The following is a 25,522-nucleotide window of genomic DNA, read 5'->3' as shown; positions in this document are numbered from 1 at the left end:
GCTCATTGATGTGAACCAAGTAGGTGACACATATATTAAACGCAAAGTTAAAAGCAACTCTTAGTTTTAAAATAAAGCTTTCACATGTGATGCCGCTTTTAAATGCATGCGTTTATTCGTTGGTTACAAATCATCAAATCAAAGCTTTAAACAATTAGAAGTAGAAACTGAAAGAGGTGATGCCGGTTATCTTCAAATGGATTGCGCCCGTGAATCTTTCGCATTTGCAACCATATAAAACCAAATCAGAAAGGAAAGTTAAAAAGTTTGTTCATTCGTTATATAATAATGTTCAAAAATATGACTAACTCAGTATGTGGTAAATATATTGAGCCCTTCAGAAGTTTTCAAGAACGCAAATGAAGAAGTTGATATCACTTTTGAATATGATTATTCCGGTAAATGATTTGTTAGCATTTCAGGCGTTACGTATGGTTATCCTAAATCATTTGTGTGAAATCATTCTAAATATTATGTTTTCAGGCAGTACTATCTAGTATTTTGTCAGGTTACCCGGTAAGAGTTGCTGATTTACAAAATTACGTTATGAAAAGATAAACTGATTGAAAATTATGAGAAAGTTAGAAGCTCTTATACAGGGGTGAAAACATCTCTTTCATTCTTTCTGAACCATAATGGGTTATATTTTCACCAACTGTTCCACCTTTCATGCTTATCGGAATTGATATGTTCTGATAATAATTGTAATATCTACTGTTTCCCTGAAATCCATTTAATAATGAAAGAGAAGGCCGTGGCTTTGTAATCACATCAAATTCATAGTAGAATGATTCTGAATAGTGATAATCATCTTTAATGTATAATGTAATATTATGTTTTCCCTCATAAATATCCCATCGTTGAAAATATCCTAAATATGTTAGATTTCTGAATCCATCATTTATATATTTAAAAGATGAATAGTATTTGTTATCAACATTATAATAAAGATATGCGTACATATCACTATTTCCTACAAAATCAACATAAATTGTACTATCCTTGTAATATAATTGCTTCGGAGGAGTTATGATGTATAAAACTGGTTTTCTTCCTGTACAAAGAAACTTTGAAAAATAATTTGTAATGATAGCATCTTTCGTGACTGCCCATACATTGATAATCCTGGACGTTCTATATGATTCCAATATTAATTCAAATGAAAAATCAATTGTCCTCAATTCCTCTGAGACATTAAATTCATTTAGTTTGACGACTTGTCCCCAATTATATTGATAATATAAAGCAATTGTTTGGCCATTTTCATATCCTTCACATCGGCCTTCTAGTAACAAATTATGTTTAACTGGATATGTATCTTCTATTGGTGTATTCATTATTACATTTGGAGATTGCTTAATTTGGAGATTCGGAGTAAAAGTGACATATAAGTGAACTACTTCATCAACATCGATTAGTTTGTCTTTCCAGTATATTAAAAGATTGGTAAATTGAATATATCGTCTTGGATCCATATTTGTATAAAAATTGTATTCATAATACTGACTATGATAATTTGAATAAGCATTTGCGTATTCTCCACCTCTTGAAATCAGATACATTTCTTCATTTGTATTAGGATTAGAATAACGATATCCTTGATAATCCCCAAAAGGTTCGATTTGAAGCTTACCTTCATTGCCAAAGTAAAGACGAGTTCTAAAATATAAATCAATTTTCTTTGCTGTTGTGCCATTATTCTGAAGCGTATAATCTAAAATTATTTTATCTTCATTTTCTGGCAAAATAATGTTTGTATCAAGAATAATTCCTTGATAAAAATCAGATCCTCTTGCAGATGGTGATAAAACTCTATCACTTTGTCCGGAGATTTTCCAAAATGTCTTTATTCCTTGATGAATTCGTTTTCCATCATAATTCATTTGCAGTGTATACTCTGTGTTTGCAAAATCATATGAAAATTTGTTTGAAATGGATAAATATAATAAGAAATTAAGCATAAATTCTGAATACTAAAATTTTCAAAGCATTATCGAATTCAATAAATGTAAAGTTTGATAAAAAATTAATATTAATAGAATCAATACTATAACAATCATAGCAATTTGAATTAAAATTGAGAACTAATTACTTTGAAATTTTATTTAAATAATTATGTTTAGATATCTGTCACCCAACATATATTCTCACGACCAACTATCAATTTCAATATTTCAGAAAAAGCTCGAAAAATCTTTTAAATATGTATTTTTGAATGCGTTTTATGTTGGTTTTATATATAAAATTGAAATTCCATAAACGTATATTTTTGTGAGTTCATTGAAATTCTTTTATTTGTGTTTTCATAAGAATACACTTATAGATATGAAGACATCATGATGAGATTATTTTTTGTCGCATATTTGCGCATATTATGACACTTTTTCTGACATTTTTCTATAAATTGAGAGCAAAAGTATTCAAAATTTTGTCAAAATATGCGCAAAATTGAGAACTGCGCATATTATGACACACGATTATTTTTGTCCGTTACTGGAAACAAAATCTCTATGCATTGCTTTTCTTCATGTCTTTCGCCTAAAGGTATGTTTAAAACAATATGTATGAGATACGTATTATAAAAGATTTGAAAAACTCACATATTATTATCAAATTTTCAAATTTTTATCGAGAAAATATTGAAATCAAGACGAAAAAATATTGTTCATAACAAAATATTATAAAGATCTAGCATCTACAAGAGTTTCAAAGAAAAACAACCAACTTAAATTTTCTACTTCAAAAATAAGAACATCTTTCAAGTGTGACAAGCAAAAAAAGAATACATACGAATAGTTCAATTTGAAATGAATGATATGTTTATGTATAAGCTAGATTTACCTACATTCGATAATTGCTAAACGTTCATAACTTTGCGAGATATTAAAGAGAATTTATCGCTATTTACGTTATTTTCGACAATATATCAATATACGGCGATTGTTAAGTGAGTAACTGAGAAAAAAATAAAAGATTTGATTAATCTGAAGATCAAAAGAAGATAACAAGAGAAAAATATGAATAAATAAATGAATAATGAATAGAAAAAAGAAAGAAGAATATTGAAGATGATTAAATGAAGTTATTATAGGAAAATTAAAAAATATTACTAAAATTAAAGATATCTGACATGTTTACATATCTAATAATAATATATTTGTCATTTAAATCTATTTTGAATCATAGTAAACTATGATTGTCGTATGATTTAAAAGAATCTCTAAATTTGCTTACTAAAATTAAAGATATCTGACATGTTTACATATCTAATAATAATATATTTGTCATTTAAATCTATTTTGAATCATAGTAAACTATGATTGTCGTATGATTTAAAAGAATCTCTAAATATCAAGTCAATTTCTTATAAAATTGTTATCCATCTCTTACATTTTTTCATAATTACTACCTATATTATCAATCTCAACGATGACAATATCTTGTTATCAATATATTAAATTTAATTTATAAAATTCTTTTGTCTCATACTCGATTTTACTATATTAATACTATCGCATCGTAATATTTCTAATTTCATTGTTATTCATCGTTTCATCATCTTTTAACTATTTTAATTACATAATTTTTCATTAATTCTTTTTCTAATTAACAAATTAAATAATTATTAATAAATAAGGTTTTCACTTTTTTAAATCTGAAAATTACTTTTTTATGAAATTAACAATTAGATATCAAAAGAATGTAATTCTACTTCATTCTAACCAAGATGTTCATTGTTTAAGTTTATACCTTTATATAGCAAGGAAATTCAATCTGAATTTATATTCTTTTGTTATTAAATATAAAAGAAGGGAATTTCATTCAGTTGATATAATTAAATGTTTCAATGATATTGATTTAAAGGTTGTAAATGTTGATCCACCCACAGATGTTTTCAATTTGCCATTTTTTGATATGTATCAATTAAAAATTAGTAAATCACAAGAATATAATTCATTAACATCAATGGGATTCGACAAAAATGTTGCAAAAATAGCGCTTATTATAACGAAAAGTAATTTACAAGCAGCATTAAAAATTTTAAACTTTAATTTTGATCAAAAATCGGAGGATGAGTCAGAAGAGGAGGAATCCAAAGAAAATGGAACAGAATGTAAGAAAATGGAATCGGAAAGTAAAGATGCTACTATAGATGTTGCTGATAATGATAATGGTGATACAAAATCAATGGAAGATAAATGGCCATTAGGATATTCTGATGAATCACCATCATCATTGGCAGAATTGAAAAATACGGAATGCCAAATATTAAAATTTATTGAAAAACATTCGTCGGAAAACAGTCAAAAACAATCTGAACAAGAAGAACCATTTAATGAATTTGAGTTTGAAAATGAAAGTTGTAATAATATATTACAAAATAAAGATAGGAATCAAGAAAGAAGTTTACAATCCATTGAAAGAAATCAAAATTTGACAAATCAAGAAAGAAGTTTACAATCCATTGAAAGAAATCAAAATTTGACAAATCAAGAAAGAAGTTTACAATCCATTGAAAGAAATCAAAATTTGATAAATCTTCATGGAAATGTTCAAATTTCACCTTCTCGTTCTAAAAGAATTAATCGAACGGCAATTTTTAGGATACCTTCAAATCCTCCAACTTCTGCAAATCAGAGTTCCGTACAAAGGATTGTTTCTAATCCTCCAATTGCTGCAAATCAGAGTTCCGTACAAAGGATTGTTTCTAATCCTCCAACTGTAGATAGTACAGTTCCATTGCCATCACTTTCAAACATTACTCATTTTACTGATAATCTTCCCATTGATGATCTACTCAATTCAAACATTCTAATTCAAAATGCATTTCAATATCAAAAAACTAAATCAAAAGTCCAAAAGCTGCCATTACAGAAGATACATGCAAACAATGTGTTCCTAATTATATTATCATGAATCAAGATGAGCAAGACAAATGTAAAATAAGAATAAAAAAACATTCTAAGAACATATCATACTTTTCAAATATCTGATTCAGATAAATTGAAATATCAAAGTGTTATATATCCAGAAGGGATCCCTATTCGCTTTCAAATATATTATTCAAAAATTGATCGATTGGAAATTGTTTATTATTGCGCCAAAAAGAAAAGATGTTCTTATTCTCAACTTGTTACATTGTTCCCAGCAAATACAGGCAAAAAAGCTGAAGTTTGTGAAATTAATCCTCCACATCGATGTCCAAAACATACAAAATCTTCAATTATTGATGGTACTAACCAAAATAAATTAGAACTTGAGAGTGAGATACAAAATTTCATTCAGGTTAATCCTATTGTTTCATTAAGTCAGGTAATAGCATTTGCAAATCAGCTTGTGTTGGAATATAACGAATCTCACGATGATATTATTGAAATATTGTCTGATGTTATCAGAAGGTTGTACCAGGAAATTAAACCAAAAATGAAAATGAACGAAGATGAGTTGATTAAAAAATTACTTGAACATTATAACAATCAAAATTTCTATATTACAAAAATTTATTCCAATATTGATGATTCTAAGTTTTACTTTTTTGGATTGCCTTTATTCATTAATCGTGCACGAACTTTAAAACATTTGTTCATAGATGGTACATTCAAAGTGGTACCAATAAATCTCTCAAATGGTCAATTATTGAATTTCTTGGTATTTGATAATGCTACAAATTTATATCTCCCTTTTCTACATGTTTTGATGACGGAAAGAAGTGCTGATGATTATAATACTGTTTTCAATATGATGTTAACACATGAACAGATTAAAATTGGTCTTAATCAATTTTCCATCATCACAACAGATTTTGAAGCAGCTTTGATGAACTCTATCAAAGAAAAGATCAGCAAAGAGACAGTTCTTACTGGATGCATATTTCATTACATTGCTGCGCTTGTAAAGAACTTTAAGAAGTTGTGCAATCAAGATGATCATGCATCCAAATCTTTATTAAAATTATTATGTGGGTGCCCATTCGTTCCTAATTCAGTTTTTAAACTTATCTGTTCCAAGATACTTCAAAATTTGCCACTTATTTCCTTCGCACATGGAAATAAAAATACGAAGAAATAAATAAAATGAATGTGAAGGATATGATTTTTTCGAATAATGGCGTGGAATCATTTAACAAGGTACTGAACTCACACATAATATATCCACATCCAACAATTTTCCATATGATATATACTTTACTTCAAGTTGATACAGTAATCGCTCATAGATATTTAACCAATCAACGAAACCAGTATGATCATAAAAAATCGTACTATATCTCGTTAACTAAAATTAATGAAGAATTATTTACTTTTGAAAGAAATTTTAATCTCGAAATTTCAGAAATACCAAAAGAAGAAATTGACAAATACAAAAATCAATTTCATCCAGGAGATATTGATTATCGTGATATTGAAATTGAGAAATTTATGAACAGGAATGATTCAGAGATAAATGATTCAATTAAAATAAACTTAGAAAATGATGAAGATGGAAAAATCACAGAATTTACATTAAATGAATCAGATGTATTCAATTGAAATATTTTTAAATGTTATAAATATTGTGTTTATTGAACAATTGTTAAAGTGTTTTTAGAATTTAATATATGGAAAGAATAGATGGAAACATTGAATGTTAAGTTATAAATTAAATTTAATATATTGATAACAAGATATTGTCATCGTTGAGATTGATAATATAGGTAGTAATTATGAAAAAATGTAAGAGATGGATAACAATTTTATAAGAAATTGACTTGATATTTAGAGATTCTTTTAAATCATACGACAATCATAGTTTACTATGATTCAAAATAGATTTAAATGACAAATATATTATTATTAGATATGTAAACATGTCAGATATCTTTAATTTTAGTAAGCAAATTTAGAGATTCTTTTAAATCATACGACAATCATAGTTTACTATGATTCAAAATAGATTTAAATGACAAATATATTATTATTAGATATGTAAACATGTCAGATATCTTTAATTTTAGTAATATTTTTTAATTTTCCTATAATAACTTCATTTAATCATCTTCAATATTCTTCTTTCTTTTTTCTATTCATTATTCATTTATTTATTCATATTTTTCTCTTGTTATCTTCTTTTGATCTTCAGATTAATCAAATCTTTTATTTTTTTCTCAGTTACTCACTTAACAATCGCCGTATATTGATATATTGTCGAAAATAACGTAAATAGCGATAAATTCTCTTTAATATCTCGCAAAGTTATGAACGTTTAGCAATTATCGAATGTAGGTAAATCTAGCTTATACATAAACATATCATTCATTTCAAATTGAACTATTCGTATGTATTCTTTTTTTGCTTGTCACACTTGAAAGATGTTCTTATTTTTGAAGTAGAAAATTTAAGTTGGTTGTTTTTCTTTGAAACTCTTGTAGATGCTAGATCTTTATAATATTTTGTTATGAACAATATTTTTTCGTCTTGATTTCAATATTTTCTCGATAAAAATTTGAAAATTTGATAATAATATGTGAGTTTTTCAAATCTTTTATAATACGTATCTCATACATATTGTTTTAAACATACCTTTAGGCGAAAGACATGAAGAAAAGCAATGCATAGAGATTTTGTTTCCAGTAACGGACAAAAATAATCGTGTGTCATAATATGCGCAGTTCTCAATTTTGCGCATATTTTGACAAAATTTTGAATACTTTTGCTCTCAATTTATAGAAAAATGTCAGAAAAAGTGTCATAATATGCGCAAATATGCGACAAAAAATAATCTCATCATGATTTCACTTTTTCGAAAAAAATATCTGTTAACGGTTAATAACGGTTATCTGTGAAATATTAAAACATGAATTTCCAGTGTAATATCAATTTCAAATCATAATCTTGCTAATCATTATTCTTTTGAGAGATCAACAAAAATCATCTTTCTTTCGATGATGGATTCAAAGTAGTATATGTTGAAGGGTTTTGTGACTTTTTTTGTAAACGTAAGAATTCATACATTTTTGAGCGATTTTGTATCATTTTTTTTTACATATGAAGTAAAAAATGTATGATTTTTACGGTTTTTATTCTTACGTTTTTGAATAAATCAAGATTTAAAAATTTTCAGAATCGTAAGAAATTTTCACTAAACCCATACATAATGAAATAAAAAAAATAAAAAAAATAAAAAATAAACTTTAAAAATTCATTCATGTCTTACATTTTTTGAATAATTTATTTTTTTAATTCGTATGAAAATGAGTGGATCAAGATTCGTAACCGTCAATCAATTAATGGATGTTCTTTCACCAATTCTTGAAAATGTTAAACAAGTAGATGTTTATTTCGATGATTATGTAGAAAGTATATATTATAAAGGTAAGTTTAATATTAAACCTATTGCTTTTGCATTTGATAATAAATTAATTGAAAATGCAAAAATTTTGGGAATTAATTCCAGATATTGAATTTATAACAAATATTAATGATAAATGGTTTAAACGAATTCCAACCACAAAAAGTTCTTTGTAAATTAATGATCAAAACTGAGGAAAAAGAATTTAACGGGTTTAAATATCATCCAATAAAGTTTCAGAACTAGAAAATGAAAAACTTCAGAAAAAATTAAACGATAGACTTTCAAATGATCGTATTGAAAAAATAAATAAACTAGCAGAAGTTGCATTTAATAATGAAATATTTGATGAATATAACCTTGAACTCAGTGATGGACTTTAAGTCCTGGGCACTTTGTGCCTTGAGCTTTAAGGACCCGGGCTCAACGAGTCATGATTTATGAAATCAATAATTTGATTTATTCGCTCTTCAATAATTTCTATTCTTTTTGTTAAATCATCAATTTTCATTAATGAGGTGATTCTTGATTGAGGAATAGATTTTAAACTAACAACACCTTTTATTTTTGAAATTTTGAATCCATGACCCTCCGGGTCTTGGACTCTGTCCTCAACTTTAAACATTTTATTCAATTTACATGTTGTCAATTCTTCAAATAATTTTTTATTATTAGCATAATAGTCATTAAATTCATCAACAGATGAAAAAATTTTTATTTCAGTAATTGGTTTAACAACGTTTATTTTTTGTTGAACATTTTCACTTTCATTTATTTCTTCCTCCTCTGTTTCATTTATTTTTAAAATCGGTTTCATTTATCATTAAATAAAAAATTAGAATATAAGTGATGAAATATATTTTTTAATTAATATTAAATCAGAGATGGCGGCAGGATTCTTTAAAAAATTATGGGAAGGAATTAAGAAAGCTGCAAGTTGGGTTCATCAAAAGATTATTAAACCCGTTGCAAACTTTTTGGCACCAGTAGCGAAAACGGCAGGAACTATCATAGGAGGAGTATTAGGTGCTAAAGCAGGTAATCCGGCGATGGGAGCACAAGCAGGTAACGCAGTTGGTGGAATTGCTGAAGGAATACTTAATAAAATAGGGGGTAGATAGTGGAAAAATAAATAAATATTATTTTTATCTTAGTATCGGTTGTAGTCGACGATAAACCTTATCTCCTTTATTTAATACTTCCCTTACCGGAACATTAGGTGCTATTTGTTCAGCAACGTCACTAATTGCTTCTTTATTCTTAAATATCCAATTTGCTCCTTTCTTAATCCCTTCCCAAACTTTATGCGCTCCTCTTTTTACTTTATCCCACAGTTTCTTAAAGAATCCTGCAGCCATAGTTGATTATTTCATTAAAATTAAAAATTCATTTTCATCTTTTAATTTTGATTTTTTATTTAATAATAAATGACGACTAACTATTTAGTGCCAAACACTAAACCGATTAATGGAAATGTATTTCATTCATTCGAAAAGATAAATGAAATATTCGCAAAGAATGATGGAAGAAGATATTATAGAGAACTTGAAAGTTCATGCTATGACTCTGATGCTCCATATTTTGATGATAAACAAACTCATTTAAGAATTACAAATCCGGCTCATGATGTGAACCAATTAGGTGACACATATATTAAACGCAAAGTTAAAGCAACTCTAGTTTCAAATAAAGCTTTCACATGTGATGCCGCTTTTAAATGCATGCGTTTATTCGTTGGTTATAAATCATCAAATCAAAGCTTTAAGCAATTAGAAGTAGAAACCGAAAGAGGTGATGCTGGTTATCTTCAGATGGATTGCGCCCGTGAATCTTTCGCATTTGCAACATATAAACCAAAATCAGAAAGGAAAGTTAAAAAGTTTGTTCATTCGTTATATAATAATGTTCAAAAATATGATAACTCAGTATGTGGTAAATATATTGACCCTTCAGAAGTTTTCAAGAAAGCAAATGAAGAAGTTGATGTCACTTTTGATATGATTATTCCGGTAAATGATTTGTTAGCATTTCAGGCGTTCGATGATTATCCTAAATCATTTGGTGAAATCATTCTTAAATATTATGTTTTCAGGGATACTTTAGTATTTTGTCAGGTTGACCCGTTAAGAGTTGCTGATTTACAAAATTACGTTTATGAAAAGATAACTGATGAAAATTATGAAAAGATTATGAATCATGTTTATAAATATGATCGCAAATTCCAACAAATCGGACTTCCTGCCAAATTAATTACAAGCTTAGCCACTACATCTGCTGACGCAACAGTTGAAGACGTTATTATTTCATGCACAAAGATGGAAGTTTTAGAGGATAAATGCATTACACCAGGATACGGTTTAATTGAAGAATCAGTTAAAGCAATACCACGTTTATTTAGTAAGGAAGATCCATTCATGATTCCAGCTCAACATATTGACGTTCGTTCACTAAATGGAGGTTGCATCACTCCTGAAGGTATTAGCTCAGATTTCTCATACGCTCTTCATAATGTTACAGATGTTGTGTTAACATTTCCGAAGAATGCAATGCAAAGAACGGTTTTAGAAAATCCAATGCTTCGAGGTCTTCAGGTCACTATAGATTCCAGAAACTTCCCCGATCAAGCGATGACCACAGTGGGTGACATATTCTTTACACGTATGCTTCAAGCTTCTGATTTAGATGGAGTGAATGAATGCACAGAAGAATACGAGGACTCATTAACTAGACCACTGAATGATGATGATGGCACACCATTAGCTAGAACATGGAAAGACCAAACTTCATTCTTATGCACTATTCCAGTTCAACGTGATGGAGCGGGTATATTCTTTGATGGATTAGAAACTTTCAACTCACAAGTTACAGTACAAGTGAAAGCTTATCCAATCATTCAGGGTGAAAATGACACTTACTGTTCAAAAGTGACAAATCCTCCTCAGGTTTGGTTTACTAGGACTACATATTGGACATGGACACCGGATGAAGGTTTGAAATATCATCCAACAGGTACACCACCGCAGTATAGAAGTTCATATGATGAAATATTGATGAATAGAAATGTTTAAAATTATAAATTTATTTTTGATTAAATGGATTTAAATTCATCCACCCCTTATGAAGAATTAGCAGGAGTATATAATACATACGTAGATGATATGATTAATGAAGCATTGAGTGATAATAGAAATGCTCTATCTAAGGAAAAATTAATGAAAATTCCATATTCTGAATGTTACTTAAATTCAATCACTGCAGCAATTGGTAAACAAAATAAAGGTAAAACATTAACGATATTAAAACAAATTATCATTATTGCTAACACTTCACCCTATTCACATGTGTTAATTTATATCAACCGTTCAGGTTCACCTTCAGATGATACATTTGAATCTTTAAAGCATTTAATCAAAATTCCAATTATTTATTTATCACAAGAAGAAGCAGAAGATTATTTAAAAAACTTTGTAATGTATAAAGAATTATATAATACAATCAAGAAGCAAGGATTAGAGGATAAAATTATTGATAAACAACGGGATGAATTATTTGAAACACTTTCTATTTCAAATTTTGATAGAGAATTTTTGCATTCACTCATTTTTCTAGATGATGCGGTGAAATCAAAACTAATAACTAATGAGAAATCATATTTTAATCAATTATTAACTCAATGTCGACACATTCAGTGTTCATTCTTCATGGCTGTTCAATACTTTAAAGCATTAAGCACAAACATTAAATCAAACCTGTCCACCCTTTTCATTTTCAGTGGTTTTAGTCGTCAACAGTTGAACGTTATGCTTTATCAAGTGAATTTACCAATGAGCATTAATGAACTTTACACACAATATCAACAATTAGGAGAACATGGAAAAATAATAGTTGATTTAAATAAAGGTTCCATTAAATTCGAATAACTTTTTATAATTAATTTTTATTTTTTATTTATAATTAAACATGACAGAAATTGCAAATCTTCTACAGGTTCCATTAAAACAAGGAACAAACAAAAAGGGTGCATATAATAGAACTATGAAAGTTCCAGACGGAATGAAAGAATTAGTCCACATTGTTGCCGGTCTTCAAAAGGATGTTAAACAAATGAGAAACGTTTTAACATTACCAGAAGCTCAAGCATATGCCAAACGTCACGGACCAAATTGGGAAGCACACGAAGCAGACATTACGGGTCCAAATGGAAAACCTGATGGAATAAATGAAGTTTTCGTTACTGATGGTCAAGGAAATATTAAAGTCATAAATGGGTATAAATTAACAATGACGGATTATCCTAAACGTAAAGCATATAATGAACATTATCCTATGCAATTTGATGAAAATGGAAAAGCTGTTAAACAATACATTGGAGAAGGTGAAAATGGTCCAATTAATTCATACCGTCATAATCCATATTCTTACTTCAATGAAGAATTAAATGCTATTGAAGAGGGACCGGATGGATTACCACGATATTCTAACCAGTTTGATGGTCAATATGCAAATTTAAGACCTGAAATTCCAGCTAAGAAATTCTTTAAAGTTGCTTTATTCGATCCAGTTTTCGCAAATGTTAAAGATGAACTTAAACAGCAATTCCAACCAATTATAGTAGCAAGAATTGCATCAGGTGCTTTATCTCAAGCATTCAAAGATTTAATTAAGAAACCATTATATCAGCAACGAGGTTTAACTTATGATTTAGTTAAGGAATCAGATAAAAGAAAATTTGAGAAATCAGATGATTATAAGAATGCAATTAATGAATATATTCGGTCTATTAATTTCGATGAAAATGCTAAAAATCAACTTCATGAACAAATACAGGAAATAATAGATTCAAAAGTTCCAGCAAAATAAAAGTTTAAATATATTTTTTTATTCGAATATAAATGAGAAGACGTTTCACTAGTCAAAAGAACACTAACGCAAAAGCAGAGATTACGGTTGGTTATAACGTAAATGATGATAAATCACGAATTATTCAAAATGTTAAAGTTAATGTTAGTCCTGAATTAACAAGGTCAGCAACTCAACCAAATTTATTAACTCGTGACTTACCGAAGAATGAGGAGAATGAAGAAAACCGTGAGAATGGAGACCCAATCATTTTATCTGAACCTGGTAAAGAACCTGTTGAAATTCCCACTTATCCAACATACCCCCCACCTCTTTCATCAAACATCGAGAACCCAGGAATCTACGATTACAGTCGCAATGCGCCATATAAAATAGACATTAATTCTGAATTAATGAAAATTTACCGTGATATCATAACTGATAATTATGATTCAATAATAAATTTAATTGACCAATCCGGTTTAATTATTTTACCTTATGAATCATTAATTCACATTATCGCCATTCTTTGTGATGTTCAAGATTCAGACGTGAAGATTCAATTTTTCATAGATGATGAGGTTTCATGCTGCGGAACAGTTGCAAAAATAAATCCTATAAAGGATATTAGCACAATTAAGATATCAAAGAACGGAACAACAACTGAACTTCATTTAACATATAATGATATTTATAATAAAATAGTTGATGAATATAAAATATCACTTGAAAAATTCTTTGTTAAGGCTATTTAATATTCAAGCATTAACATTATCGAATAATAATCCTTTGAATCATAATCGATAATAATTGACCTTTCACCAGTTTCTATCGTTTGTTTTATTTCTTTTTGTTCCCCACTATCCGGATCGGTCATTGTAATTGTTTTTGTTATAGTATCAGCTTTATCTTTAACTTCAATCTTTTTTCCATCGGGATATTTAAACCAAAATTCCAAAAATTCGATATTGTCAATCTGTTCATATTTTAATCTATCAATTACATTTTTAATACCATCTGAAAATCTTATGAAATGGTCATTATATGGGTTTGATTGAACTAAATTTGAATGAAGTGAAATATAACCTGATGATGAATATGACATCGACTCATATTTTCTGAAAACACTAAAATTTATAACATGAATGAATTTCTTATTCGTTGAATTTATGAATTCTTGAGGTAATCTTATTCTAGTTTTATTTATCACTGGAAAATAACGCTTTACCATATTTTTAATCGTAATAAAAAAATGTCAATTATCAATATTATTTCGAATAATAACTGTGAATTAAATTTAACAGTTAGCGGAATTTATAATGTTACTCTCGTTTCTGTGAGTGGTAAATTTAATCCCATTCTTTTAGACCCTTCAGATTATATATCATTTATTAAAGATGACCATGAGCCGCATAGCGGCGGGGTCGTAGACCTAAAAACGTATGATATGTATATAAATAATGTGATAACGAAATGGGATATTAACATGATTTTAAGTTATTTAAATGAATCATTTATCGTATGGTATGAAGAAAATTTTAAATCAAAACCTGATAAACTTTTTGAACTTGATGAAATAAATAACCTTATTAAATTTCCGCTGAAAATTAAATTTTGTACTCCTCGTCTTCGTTCATTGTTGGGGATATTAAATTTTGAAAAAGATGTTGGGGATGTTTTGTATTCTGACACTGGTTCTAATTTCATTTTAATCAAATGTGATAAAGTTAATACCCCAATGAGATTTTCACATCAAACATTAGACCCTAACTCTTACCCATCAATACAAAACATTTTATCCATCAACTTAAACATATTTTCTTTATCATATCCGTTTCAATTATCCGGGAATTCATTTATTCTTCATTCAAAAGATTTATCAAATATTAAATTTAGAATAACTGACCTATTTGATTGTGATTTAGAATTTATGAATGAAATATTATGGCAATTTCAAATAGAAAAAATAGCTGATGAGATAACAGATTAAATATTTATTTTTAAATCGTAATAAATGATTAAACAACAGCAACCACAGACCATTACATACGCCATATATGCATATAATTCAAAGACGGCAGAACAAACGCAAATGTTGAAATATGGAGATTTGGAGATAGTATTGAAAAATGACCATTTCGAATTCGTTTGCAAAGGTGGTGCAGTGATATCAAATATAAAAGAAATTTTATTTATGAATTCAAAAATTAAAGGAATAACGGATGATATAACATCAATTCCACCAGAAGAACAAAGATATTACGCATTAAATGCATTTCCTAAAGTTTTGAAGATTGGAAGATTTAATTTAAATGAGGAATTCATAAAAGGTTTCCTAAATGACATAATGAAGAAAGCAGATAAGGAATATGTTAACGATGAGTTAGCAAAGAAAGCAGATAATCATTTGTTAACGATGAGTTAGCAAAGAAAGCAGATAAAACTTATGTTAACGATGAGTTAGCAAAGAAAGCAGATAACTTTGTTAACGATGAGTTAGCAAAGAAGGCAGATAAGGAATATGTTAACGATGAGTTAGCAAAGAAGGCAGATAAGGAATATGTTAATGAAAAAGATAATGAAATTATAGAAAGGGTTGAATGGTATCATGAACGGACATCGAAGATTCTTAAAACTAAAGCTGATACAGGATGGGTTTCAGAATGTTTAGACCTTAAAGCAGATATATCATTTGTTAACGATGAGTTAGGGAAGAAAGCAGATAAGGAATATGTTAACGATGAGTTAGCAAAGAAAGCAGATAAGGAATATGTTAACGATGAGTTAGCAAAGAAGGCAGATAAGGAATATGTTAACGATGAGTTAGCAAAGAAAGCAGATATATCATTTGTTAACGAAATATACCAAAGTTTAGTTGGAACAAAAAATATTGAAACTATTGTTGGCGACTTTTCTGTCAATGAAGAAAACAAATATTTTAGATGGGAGTTTGTACAGTCCTTAAGAAATGGTATACGGTATAAACTCATTCCGAAAAATAACAATGAAATGTATGTAGGCTATATAAAGAATAATGGCACACAAGTTAAAGTTCCATTAGACAACAACTGCTACTTAAACTTATATGGAGACGAACAAAAGAAATATTTAAGAGTTTATGAAATGACGGATATGACATTGTCTAACGTAGCTCCAGCACCGTATTATTATGACTATGGTGTTGACGCACATGTAGACCCAAAAAAGCAAACATTATATTTAGATTATTATAGATATAAAAGATATAATGCAATAGAAAAAACGAGAATAGTATACTATTATGAAGATGACAAAAATAAATATTATAGTCAAGATTTTACATACCCTGAAAACATAAGATTATATTATAAAAAATATTCTGACACAAACCAGAAGAAACCCGAAATAGTTACACTATATTTTAAGTTCAAAAGAGACAATCCTATAATATCTCATATGTTTGATTTAATGAACCCAGTAGGTTCTATTTATACATCTATGGATGTGAGAGGTCCTCAAGCAATGTTTGGTGTTGGTGCATGGGAACAAATAGTCGACAGGTTTTTGTATTGTGCAAACTCTTCAAAGGAAACAGGGGGAAGTAAAACAATTACGGGTGAAAATTTACCTGCACACAGTCACTACATAGATTTAAGCACATCTCAAGCAGGTTGGCATAAGCATAGATATTGGGATTGGTCAGGAATGACAAAAGGTAAAGGATATGATGTTAAAGATGATGTTAAATTTGCCATAAATTGTTACTGGAGTGACACTCAGGGAGAAGGAAACCATACACATCGCGTTTCAGGATATACACAAACAACGGGACAAAGTAAAGATTACATGCCACCATTTATGACTGTATTCGCATGGTATAGAGTTCAATGAACGCTCAATGTTTGTGAAACAAACTTTAGGAGCTCCAAAAGAGCAAACAGCATAATTTAAATTTTTATTTTAGTATAAATGAAGATTCTACCATATGGTGTTATTGGAAGAGATAAAGATGGAAACCCAATATTTGATCCAAAGTTAAAATTAAAGTTACTGACAAGACAACAACTTGAAAAGTTGCTGAAACCAAAACAGAATGAAAAATGAGAAAATGAGAAAATGAGAAAGAAAAAAAATTTAAATTATGCAATTTTATTTTTATCATAAATGACCAAATTAATTAAGCCAACTATTTCTAAATTAATGATACCAATGAAATCATTTCATGGAGTACTTATCCCAGGTTCTTCACAATTAGCCGGGGCAAGTGTTGTGACTCAAGGTGGAACATTAGCGAATCCATTCAAATTATTAACTAAAGATGAACTTAATAAAATGATGATAAAATAACTGATAACAAAATTTTATTTCACTACTACCATAAAAACAGGTGAAAAAACAGGTGATATCTCACCTCTTCACCTAAATTATATTTTAGGTCAAAGCTTCCACGAGAGAAAAGATTCCTCATTCGCTAAGGATTCCAAAAATGAAAAAATCATTGATTTCGGCTGAGAAAAAACAGCAAAACCCTTCTTCCACGGGAACAAAGAAATAAAGAAGAAATAAAGAAGAAATAAAGTAAATTTTTATTTATTCCCGTGGAAGATAGAGCACTTTTATGATACTTTTTATTCACGACAAACAAGACAAATAAAGAAAATAAGAAAATACGGCGCTGTCGCGGTTCGAACCACAGACCTTGACCCCTCCATAACACCACCTTAGACCACTGTGCTACGTAGCCTGTCGACATAAGATTTTATAAATTGCATATTTGACGTAAATTTATTTCCCAGTTATTCAAAAATAATTAATTATTGAATAACCTAAAAACATTCACGATAAAATAAGTGATAACAAATTTTTATTTTTATCATAAATGAATACCCCACAAGCTCAAAATTTACCACGAATCATAACAAGGGAGGAAATGATAAAAATGATGCAAGAACATGTTAAAAATAACAAACCACTAAAATTGAGAAAATGTGGTTATGCGGTAATGATGGAAAGAGAGATGTTGTCGAAGAGGAATAAAAATTAAATTTGGATAGAGTTTAAAAATTCATCTTTATTAAATTCATCTCTTCCAATCAATTTATTTATTCTATTAAATTCTTTTATTTTTGCTTCACTCAGTTTAAGGATTGAACGATAAGTTTCTAATTTTTCGATTATTTCTTTCCTCTCTTTATCGTTTTCAACCCCACCACATTGTGGCTTCTTTTTGTAATAACATATTTTTGATTTAATTCTGTTTAGTTTCTTTTTATATTCATCGTCTGGACTCTTGACTGCTTCGTTGTTACTCATTTCTTACGAAATAAAAAAATTAAATATTATTTAAATATAATGGAGTAATAAAATAAATCGGAATTTCTATTAATTTATTGTCAACTTCAACTAATGCATTGCCGTTAATATATCTAACAAATTCAGCTATTGTGTCAAATCTTCGTCTTCTTTTTGTCATTGATTTATCAGTTTTTCCATAATCGAGATGAATCAAAACTTTATCCCCTTGTTTAAAATTCATGAGCCCCGAATTAATTTGTTCACGTTTAACATCATTCAACCTTTCCATTTGCTTTCTAATATATTCCCATTCTTTTGAAATATCATTTTTCATTTCCACCGGTTTCATGTTTATTGTTCTATGCCATGTATTATTGTAATAATATACTAACTGCTGTATGATGGAGTCATGATTTCCATCCCAGTATATCTGACCATTAACCCCTAACGCATCTCTAAGAGTTCTCATTACCGCATCAACTATTTTATTATGAAACGTATATGGAGAGGATGAAAAGTAAAAATTAATTTGTGGGAAATAATGAGCCATAGCTGCCTGAAATCCTTTATCACCATCACCCCTTATATTATCTACTCTTTCATGATCTAGTAAGTATTGAATAGCTCTTCTTGTTTCCTGTTCTGTTTTCCCTTTCACCGGAATGCAATATAAATATCTGGTGTTAATGTTAATGGCAAATAAATAAGTAACGTTTCCTCTTGAATATTCTAAATGATCGATTTCGTATGAATATGGATATGGTGCAAATGAAGGGCGACTAAATTTTTCCTTTAACGGTTGAATTTTTGGGTCAGTTGGTTTATTTAATATTTTGAAATCCTTTTTAAAATCTTTTTGCTTCTTTAATGTTTGAAATGGATATAATAAAGTGAATGATGAAGGATTAACTGAAGGAGGAGGAGGTACTGTCGTTGGAGGGTTTGGTGTTGCAGGTGGTTTAATTTTATCTGCTTTGATTTTGGATTTCATTCCCCCTTCATTAATTCTGGATGTATTCTATTCATTTGTTTTAAATATGCTGTATATAAAGGTTTGATATACTTTCCCGCTTCGAGTTTATGTTGAAGGATGAATTCCAAAAGTTGATCTTCATTTAAAAGTCGGGCTGAATATGGTTTAACTAATGAATCATAAATTAAAGCTTGTGCTTCATTTATGGTCTGAAGGACCTGGGCGTTTTGCACCTTTTGTTTTTGTTCCTTTGGTTTTTGCGGCTCAGGATTATATAATTTATATAATTTATATAATTCATCAATATCTTCTTCTGTTAATACTTTATTTTTGAAATCTTTCAATTGTTTAAGTTGTGATTTACTTTTTCCCTTTGAATATTCATTATTTTTAATTTTGTCTTTAATTTTAGAAATTATTTTATCATGATATTTCAAAACTTCATTTTTATAATACGAATAATAATAATCCATATCATCACCCGTTATATTGTTATCATGTTTTTGGAGATATGATTTTAATTCATAATAATTAAGAAAATTTTGATTAAGTACTAAATCATCAATTAAATTTTTTAAATCTACGCTATTCATTTATATAAAAATAAAATAAGTGTTTTAAGGGTGCCCGCCTCTTTGAATCATAGTATCAAAACCATTATTTACGGTTCCTTTTGTCTCTTCTGTGGCATTTTATTAAATAAATGGCATACAACATCCATTTTCACAACATACAGCCTTAGTGTGTGCTCCTGTTAATGCAGTCTTACCGATTGTTAAGCGAGTCATTGACCCGTTTTTAAGTTGTAAATTAATATTCTGACCATCAAATATCACTTTATCATTTATTATATCCAAATAATTTTTAGGTGTTAATTGTTTATTTTGTCGTAAACTAACTCCTTTCATTTTTTGTGCAATCTTTTTAAAATCACTTCCATCAATTGAACCGTTGAATGAAGTATAACACTTAGGACATAAAGCAACCATGTTATCACCTTGTTTCTCAATTGCTAAACCCAATAACTTCTTCTCATGTGCTTTTTCTTCAGCTTTATTCTTTAATTTAGGTTTAAATTTCTCATTAAAACAGAAGAAATCAAAAGGTGCGAATTTGTAAATGTTTTTATCATAAAATTTTTTATCGGTTACAATTGCTTGAAATGCTTGAGTGTTAGGAAGATTTGGGTCGCCAGCGATTGCCCAATAAGATGAATCAGTATCACCTTCAATGAAATGAAAACGATTAACATCCATGCATTTATACATAAAATCATAAATGAAAACCAAATACCAGTATTTTGCGTTATCTAAAGTGAAGAATGCCTCTTGTAAACATGTATCACATCTATAAAATCTATCTTTAAGCATCACTTGATACGTATCCTCTCCTATTTCTCTTATGTTTTTAAACTTATTTGACATACATGCAACGCGTGCCTTCTGTGCATTCATTATTTTAGTCTTTGCGTAATTTTGTGTATTCATTGCATCGTAACCATATGATCCATTAAGTGAAATCTTGCAAAATAAACTTTTTCCTTTATTTCCTTCTAATTCAGCCTTTTGTCTTTCGTTCATAAATTCATTCGCAAATTCATTAAAACAAGTATTTTTCGTAAATGTTAAAATTGATTGAATGTCATCAATGATAAAATGAAATCTGTCTATTAGATACCAAAGATAATAAGAAGAAAATGGTTGATATTGGTTGTGTGTTGATGCTAACTGAGTTAATTTCCTCTGTTTCTGGTCAACTGGTAGATTGTTTGATTTCATGTAATTATACATAAAACCACCAATTGTTTTTTCATCTGTGATAATATCAAAGTTTCTTATTATTGGTAAAAAGTTTATGTAATCATTAATGTATTTTTCATCAATGTGACCCTTTACTTCAGCCACGAATAAAGTATTTTTCTTCTTAATTATTCCCAGTGCTTTTGCTTTCTTTGTTGCTGTATCACAAATGATAACACCATTCAATCTTCCCGGCATATACATTTTATGGTCAGTATATTGAATGAAATCATGAGGATTAGATGAAAATGATGAAGGATATAATGAATTAAAGTCAACACCAACGAAATGAGTCATAATGTTGGAAGTGTCCTCATTTGATACAGTTTTAGTTTCTGGATTATATGAAAGTTTATTAATGTGCGTGATTCCTTTAAGATTTACTCTATGTTGAACATTTGATAAACCACCAGTAATTCCATTACGGAGGATGTGATAAGCTTCAACTGAATCTAGAGTCATTGGTAAATTATTTTTTAATGTATAATTTCTTAAATTGATTCTTAAACGTTGAACATCTTCATCTTTATTTGATTTTACGACATTGCAATAACAACACATTAACTGACAATTTTCTTTGGTATGTGGTTTTTCATTATCGATTCTATCTAATGTTGGTTTATTAGCATATGTAAACGCTTTACCACACATTTTGCATTTAGATGAAAGGATTAAATCGTGATAGTATTGATAGTCATCCATTGAAACATTGTTTTTAGTATCCCTTTCTGCTTTTTCATCTTGTTTCTTATATGAATCAATTTTATATTTCCAATACTTTTTTGTTAATTCAAAACTTGATTCCACATTTTCTTCTTCTGGATATGTTTCGTTAGGATTGAAGTTCTTATATGCTAACGCGTAACGAATCATTGATGCATTCGATGATAAAGAAAGATTATGAAGCATGTCAATTTTATAAACAAATGTTTCTTCAATAATTTTATCAATTGGGTCAATCATAATTTCAACGTCTTTATTGCAATAATGAATAAAATATTCTAATCTATTCTCAAAATTTTTAGCATCATTGAGATATATTTGATAATCTGAATCGGATATTGTTTCTTGAGTTAATGCTGAATAAAATGAATCTTGAGTGAATGGTTCCACTTTATATAATTCATCTTCGTAATTCTCCCATGTGATGAATTGATAAGGGAAAAAGGATTTAACACGTGATTTATTGTTTCCGAAATCTTGAGTGAATTGGTCTAATGTTCCACCCGCTATATAATTTCTGATGTCAATAAATCTTAATTCATATGGACAGTTTGTTTTCTTTACAATGATTTGCTTAAATTGAGAAGAAGAACCCAGCATTGATTTTATTTTCCATTTTGCAGTGTTTAAATCACGAAGAATTAAATTTAAATCAAACTTTCCCGAATTAAAACCTATGATATTCACTTTATTGAATTCCTCATCTAGAAGTTCTTTAAATGCTTCCTTCTGTTTTTCATTTAATGTATGGGACAAAGTCCCCGCCGTTTGGTCCGTTTGCGGCTTCATTAATTCTTCATATTGTTCAATATTTGATTTAGCAACTAATGAACAGGTTGAAAATAAAAATTCAATCCAATCAGAGATGAACGAATCACTTGATGTTAAGCAAAAATTCCTCGTAAATGTTTTATCACGGTCTACGACCTCGCCGCTTCGGTCTGAAAGACCTTCAGGACTCAAAGAGTCCGTTTGCGGCTTTATTTTGACAGTTGATGATACCATAAATGGTTTTAAGTAAGCGTTCAAAGTTGCACATTCAGAAAGTTGAAGTTCTTCTTTAGTCTCTAATGTTTCGAAGTCAAAAGTAATATAATATCTTGTTGGTTTATAATATTCCTGCAAATTATGTGCTAATAGCCATTGATATATCTTCTGTTTCGTGATATGTGGTGCATATGGTTGTTGTGTGTTTTGCAATTGAACGTCTTGAATTAATCTTCCATTATTTTCTTTACATTTCTCACAATGCTTTAAAAATCTTCTTTGGTTTTTCCTTTCTGGGTCATCACGGATAGAATATACTTCTTCTTTGCAAAAGGGGCAAACTTTATATCCTGTGAGTGCTTCAACGTCTGTAATTCTGTCAGCGTGAAGTTTTCCACATGGACTCTGTGTTAATAAAATATTTACTGTTTCAAATTCTGGATCTATCATTATTGATTCCACTAATGGAAAGTCTACCTTATTTATGTCTACGTCTTCTGGTTGAGGGTCACAATAATAAAAATCAATATTAACGTTTAACATTCTTGCTAACCTCTCACTTTCTGATGAAATGTCAAATCCTTCATATGCATCTATGGCTTCATTTAAATAACTTCTACGAGTTTTAGGATTAACACCATCAGGAATGTTATAGAAGCGTTTAAATAACCTTCTACCTTCGGCTCTTATTTGATTATCATTCATTTTAGCTGTTCCGTTTTTGTTCATTTATGTAAGAATAAAAAATTAAAAAATAAATAAAAATAAAGTTTATTTTTTTAAAGTCCAGGGCTAAAGTCCATAAAATGAATTAAGAACACATAAATTTTTATCATCTGCGACGTGACGAATACATTTTAATTTACTCAAGAATGCGTACCCTGATACATTAAATCTAATTCCTGTCTTATTTAATTTCACAACTTTGAAAAGGAATGTATGAATAGCTATAAAATGATGAGATGATGTTTTATGGGTTGCTTCCATTTTTTCTGAAATAAATGAATAAATATAATGTTTATAAGTTTTCATATCTTTTATATTCTTAATAACGAATGGTATAGACCTTTCAACTTCGTCTTCCTTCGGTGCTGTTCTTTCATATGAAACATTATTAGTATCTTCAATAATGAAACCACAATCGCATAAAATTTTATATGTACCAATTGTTTCTTTTGATATTTTATCTAACAAATCAAAAACTTTATCAACACCTGCACATTTATTTAAATAATAATTTGTGTAAATATCATGGTCTTCTTTCTTAATCGTATTTGTTGCATATGTTACATTTTTCAGTGCTTTTTTGAATTTTTCAGAATCAAGAGGAGGTGAAAGTAATATACATGGATAATCTCCATCGTCAATAAATTGTAACTTATGTTTATGAATAAATTTGTGCCTTCTTCTGAAAGTGTTTCATCTATTTCACCATCTAATAAATTTTTAGTAGATTCCAAAAAGTAATTTTTATATCTTTCTTCATGAGATTTTTGAACTTCTGATTCTGAAGCTGGGATATTCATTAAACCCTCTACTTCATTCTCATTATATTTTTCAACTCTCTTAATTCCTTAATTTTTTCATCTATTTCATTCTTATTTTTTCCAGTCTTTCAATTTCATCAATATTCATCATCTTTAATCCGTTCTTCATAATATTCAGGGAAAACATCAGGTTCTTTAGGTTTTTCTTCTTCAGATGTGGGATATAAGAAATTTATAATCATCTTTATTCATTTTCCATCATAATCTAAATCATTTAATAACTCCGCGAATTTTTGACAATTTCTTAAATAATATTTATTAACTTCATAACTCGCCTCCTCTAATATATCCTTTATTTCCTCGTTTGTGAATCCCAATTTTTTAACGTCGTTAGTCTTGACACTCATTTTCATACGAATTAAAAAAAATAAATTATTTCAAAAAATGTAAGACATGAATTTTTAAAGTTTATTTTTCATTCATGAATGATAATTATATCTGATTTCTTTTACTCTCTCATACATACTAGATTTGAAGAATTCGGAACTTTTACCATAATCTCCTAAATGTTTTCTTATCCCCAACGTGTGCCAGTTATTATATGAAACTGAATAAACTTTATCTTTATCTTTACACCTTTCATCACTTCCAATATATTTATATCTCAGTTTTGATTTAGCATTTTCATATTCATTAACGTTTAATAATTCACAGTCTTCCTTTTTAAATTGATGTTTAAGATATTCAGGATTTAATACTCTACGTTTATATGCTCCTAACTTAGTTCTAAAGGTTTTTCTACAAAATTTAGGAATTCCATCCTCTTTAATGTCATCAATGATTTCCATTTCATTATTTTCAATTTCTTCTTCTCGTTTATGAGGTCTTTGATTATGACTCCATTGATTCCATGAAATTAAATATTCTTTATCATTATATTTATACCTCATTAGCTTATTTGGCTTTCATATTCATTTAATAATTCACAATCTTCATTTTTAAATTGAAGTTTAACCCATTCAGGATTTAAACAATGTTTAATTAATCGCGGAATATCTGACATCATCTATATATAGCTTCTTTTATAAAAGATAAAAAAATAAATTATTTTA

At 28.6% G+C, this 25,522-nt stretch overlaps 10 protein-coding genes across 10 annotated transcripts, besides 3 other annotated features; 5 read left to right on the top strand and 5 right to left on the bottom strand.

The window, feature by feature from the left end:
- The first annotated feature begins 2,341 nt into the window (after positions 1-2,341).
- Positions 2,342-3,471: a terminal%2Cinverted (terminal inverted repeat of MuDRx-2_TV_TvPhantom-3 transposon ID:TVAGG3_0255110).
- Positions 2,342-7,762: a mobile genetic element.
- Positions 7,763-9,212: 1,450 nt separating this feature from the next.
- TVAGG3_0255100 (N-acetylmuramoyl-l-alanine amidase family) lies at positions 9,213-9,449 on the top strand (the record flags this gene model as incomplete). Its single annotated transcript, XM_001288115.2, has 1 exon — positions 9,213-9,449. One exon carries the CDS (start codon positions 9,213-9,215, stop codon positions 9,447-9,449), a length of 237 nt encoding a protein of 78 aa, XP_001288116.2.
- A 306-nt stretch (positions 9,450-9,755) lies between these two features.
- On the top strand, positions 9,756-10,447 carry TVAGG3_0255090 (uncharacterized protein; the record flags this gene model as incomplete). The annotated part of the gene is made up of 1 exon (XM_051228180.1): positions 9,756-10,447. A coding segment is annotated over one exon (692 nt), but the record flags the coding sequence as incomplete, so codon positions are not given.
- Positions 10,448-10,820: 373 nt separating this feature from the next.
- Positions 10,821-24,589: a mobile genetic element.
- On the top strand, positions 12,433-13,188 carry TVAGG3_0255080 (uncharacterized protein; the record flags this gene model as incomplete). Its single annotated transcript, XM_051228179.1, has 1 exon — positions 12,433-13,188. One exon carries the CDS (start codon positions 12,433-12,435, stop codon positions 13,186-13,188), a length of 756 nt encoding a protein of 251 aa, XP_051097909.1.
- Positions 13,221-13,922, top strand: TVAGG3_0255070 (uncharacterized protein; the record flags this gene model as incomplete). The annotated part of the gene is made up of 1 exon (XM_051228178.1): positions 13,221-13,922. The coding sequence occupies one exon, from the start codon at positions 13,221-13,223 to the stop codon at positions 13,920-13,922; it is 702 nt and encodes a 233-aa protein (XP_051097908.1).
- TVAGG3_0255060 (uncharacterized protein) lies at positions 15,774-16,157 on the bottom strand (the record flags this gene model as incomplete). Its single annotated transcript, XM_051228177.1, has 1 exon — positions 15,774-16,157. One exon carries the CDS (start codon positions 16,155-16,157, stop codon positions 15,774-15,776), a length of 384 nt encoding a protein of 127 aa, XP_051097907.1.
- On the top strand, positions 16,291-17,037 carry TVAGG3_0255050 (phage tail repeat-like family; the record flags this gene model as incomplete). The annotated part of the gene is made up of 1 exon (XM_051228176.1): positions 16,291-17,037. The coding sequence occupies one exon, from the start codon at positions 16,291-16,293 to the stop codon at positions 17,035-17,037; it is 747 nt and encodes a 248-aa protein (XP_051097906.1).
- Positions 18,187-18,459, bottom strand: TVAGG3_0255040 (uncharacterized protein; the record flags this gene model as incomplete). Its single annotated transcript, XM_051228175.1, has 1 exon — positions 18,187-18,459. One exon carries the CDS (start codon positions 18,457-18,459, stop codon positions 18,187-18,189), a length of 273 nt encoding a protein of 90 aa, XP_051097905.1.
- On the bottom strand, positions 20,110-20,682 carry TVAGG3_0255030 (uncharacterized protein; the record flags this gene model as incomplete). The annotated part of the gene is made up of 1 exon (XM_051228174.1): positions 20,110-20,682. The coding sequence occupies one exon, from the start codon at positions 20,680-20,682 to the stop codon at positions 20,110-20,112; it is 573 nt and encodes a 190-aa protein (XP_051097904.1).
- Positions 21,416-22,176, bottom strand: TVAGG3_0255020 (DNA/RNA polymerase superfamily; the record flags this gene model as incomplete). Its single annotated transcript, XM_051228173.1, has 1 exon — positions 21,416-22,176. A coding segment is annotated over one exon (761 nt), but the record flags the coding sequence as incomplete, so codon positions are not given.
- Positions 22,808-23,652, bottom strand: TVAGG3_0255010 (uncharacterized protein; the record flags this gene model as incomplete). Its single annotated transcript, XM_051228172.1, has 1 exon — positions 22,808-23,652. A coding segment is annotated over one exon (845 nt), but the record flags the coding sequence as incomplete, so codon positions are not given.
- Positions 24,590-25,522: the final 933 nt, after the last annotated feature.

This window comes from Trichomonas vaginalis, chromosome V (genome assembly GCF_026262505.1).
Source record: "Trichomonas vaginalis G3 chromosome V, whole genome shotgun sequence".
NCBI classification, from domain to species: domain Eukaryota; phylum Parabasalia; order Trichomonadida; family Trichomonadidae; genus Trichomonas; species Trichomonas vaginalis.
The sequence above is the reverse complement of the archived record's forward strand: the minus strand, read 5'-3'. Positions and strand labels throughout refer to the sequence as shown.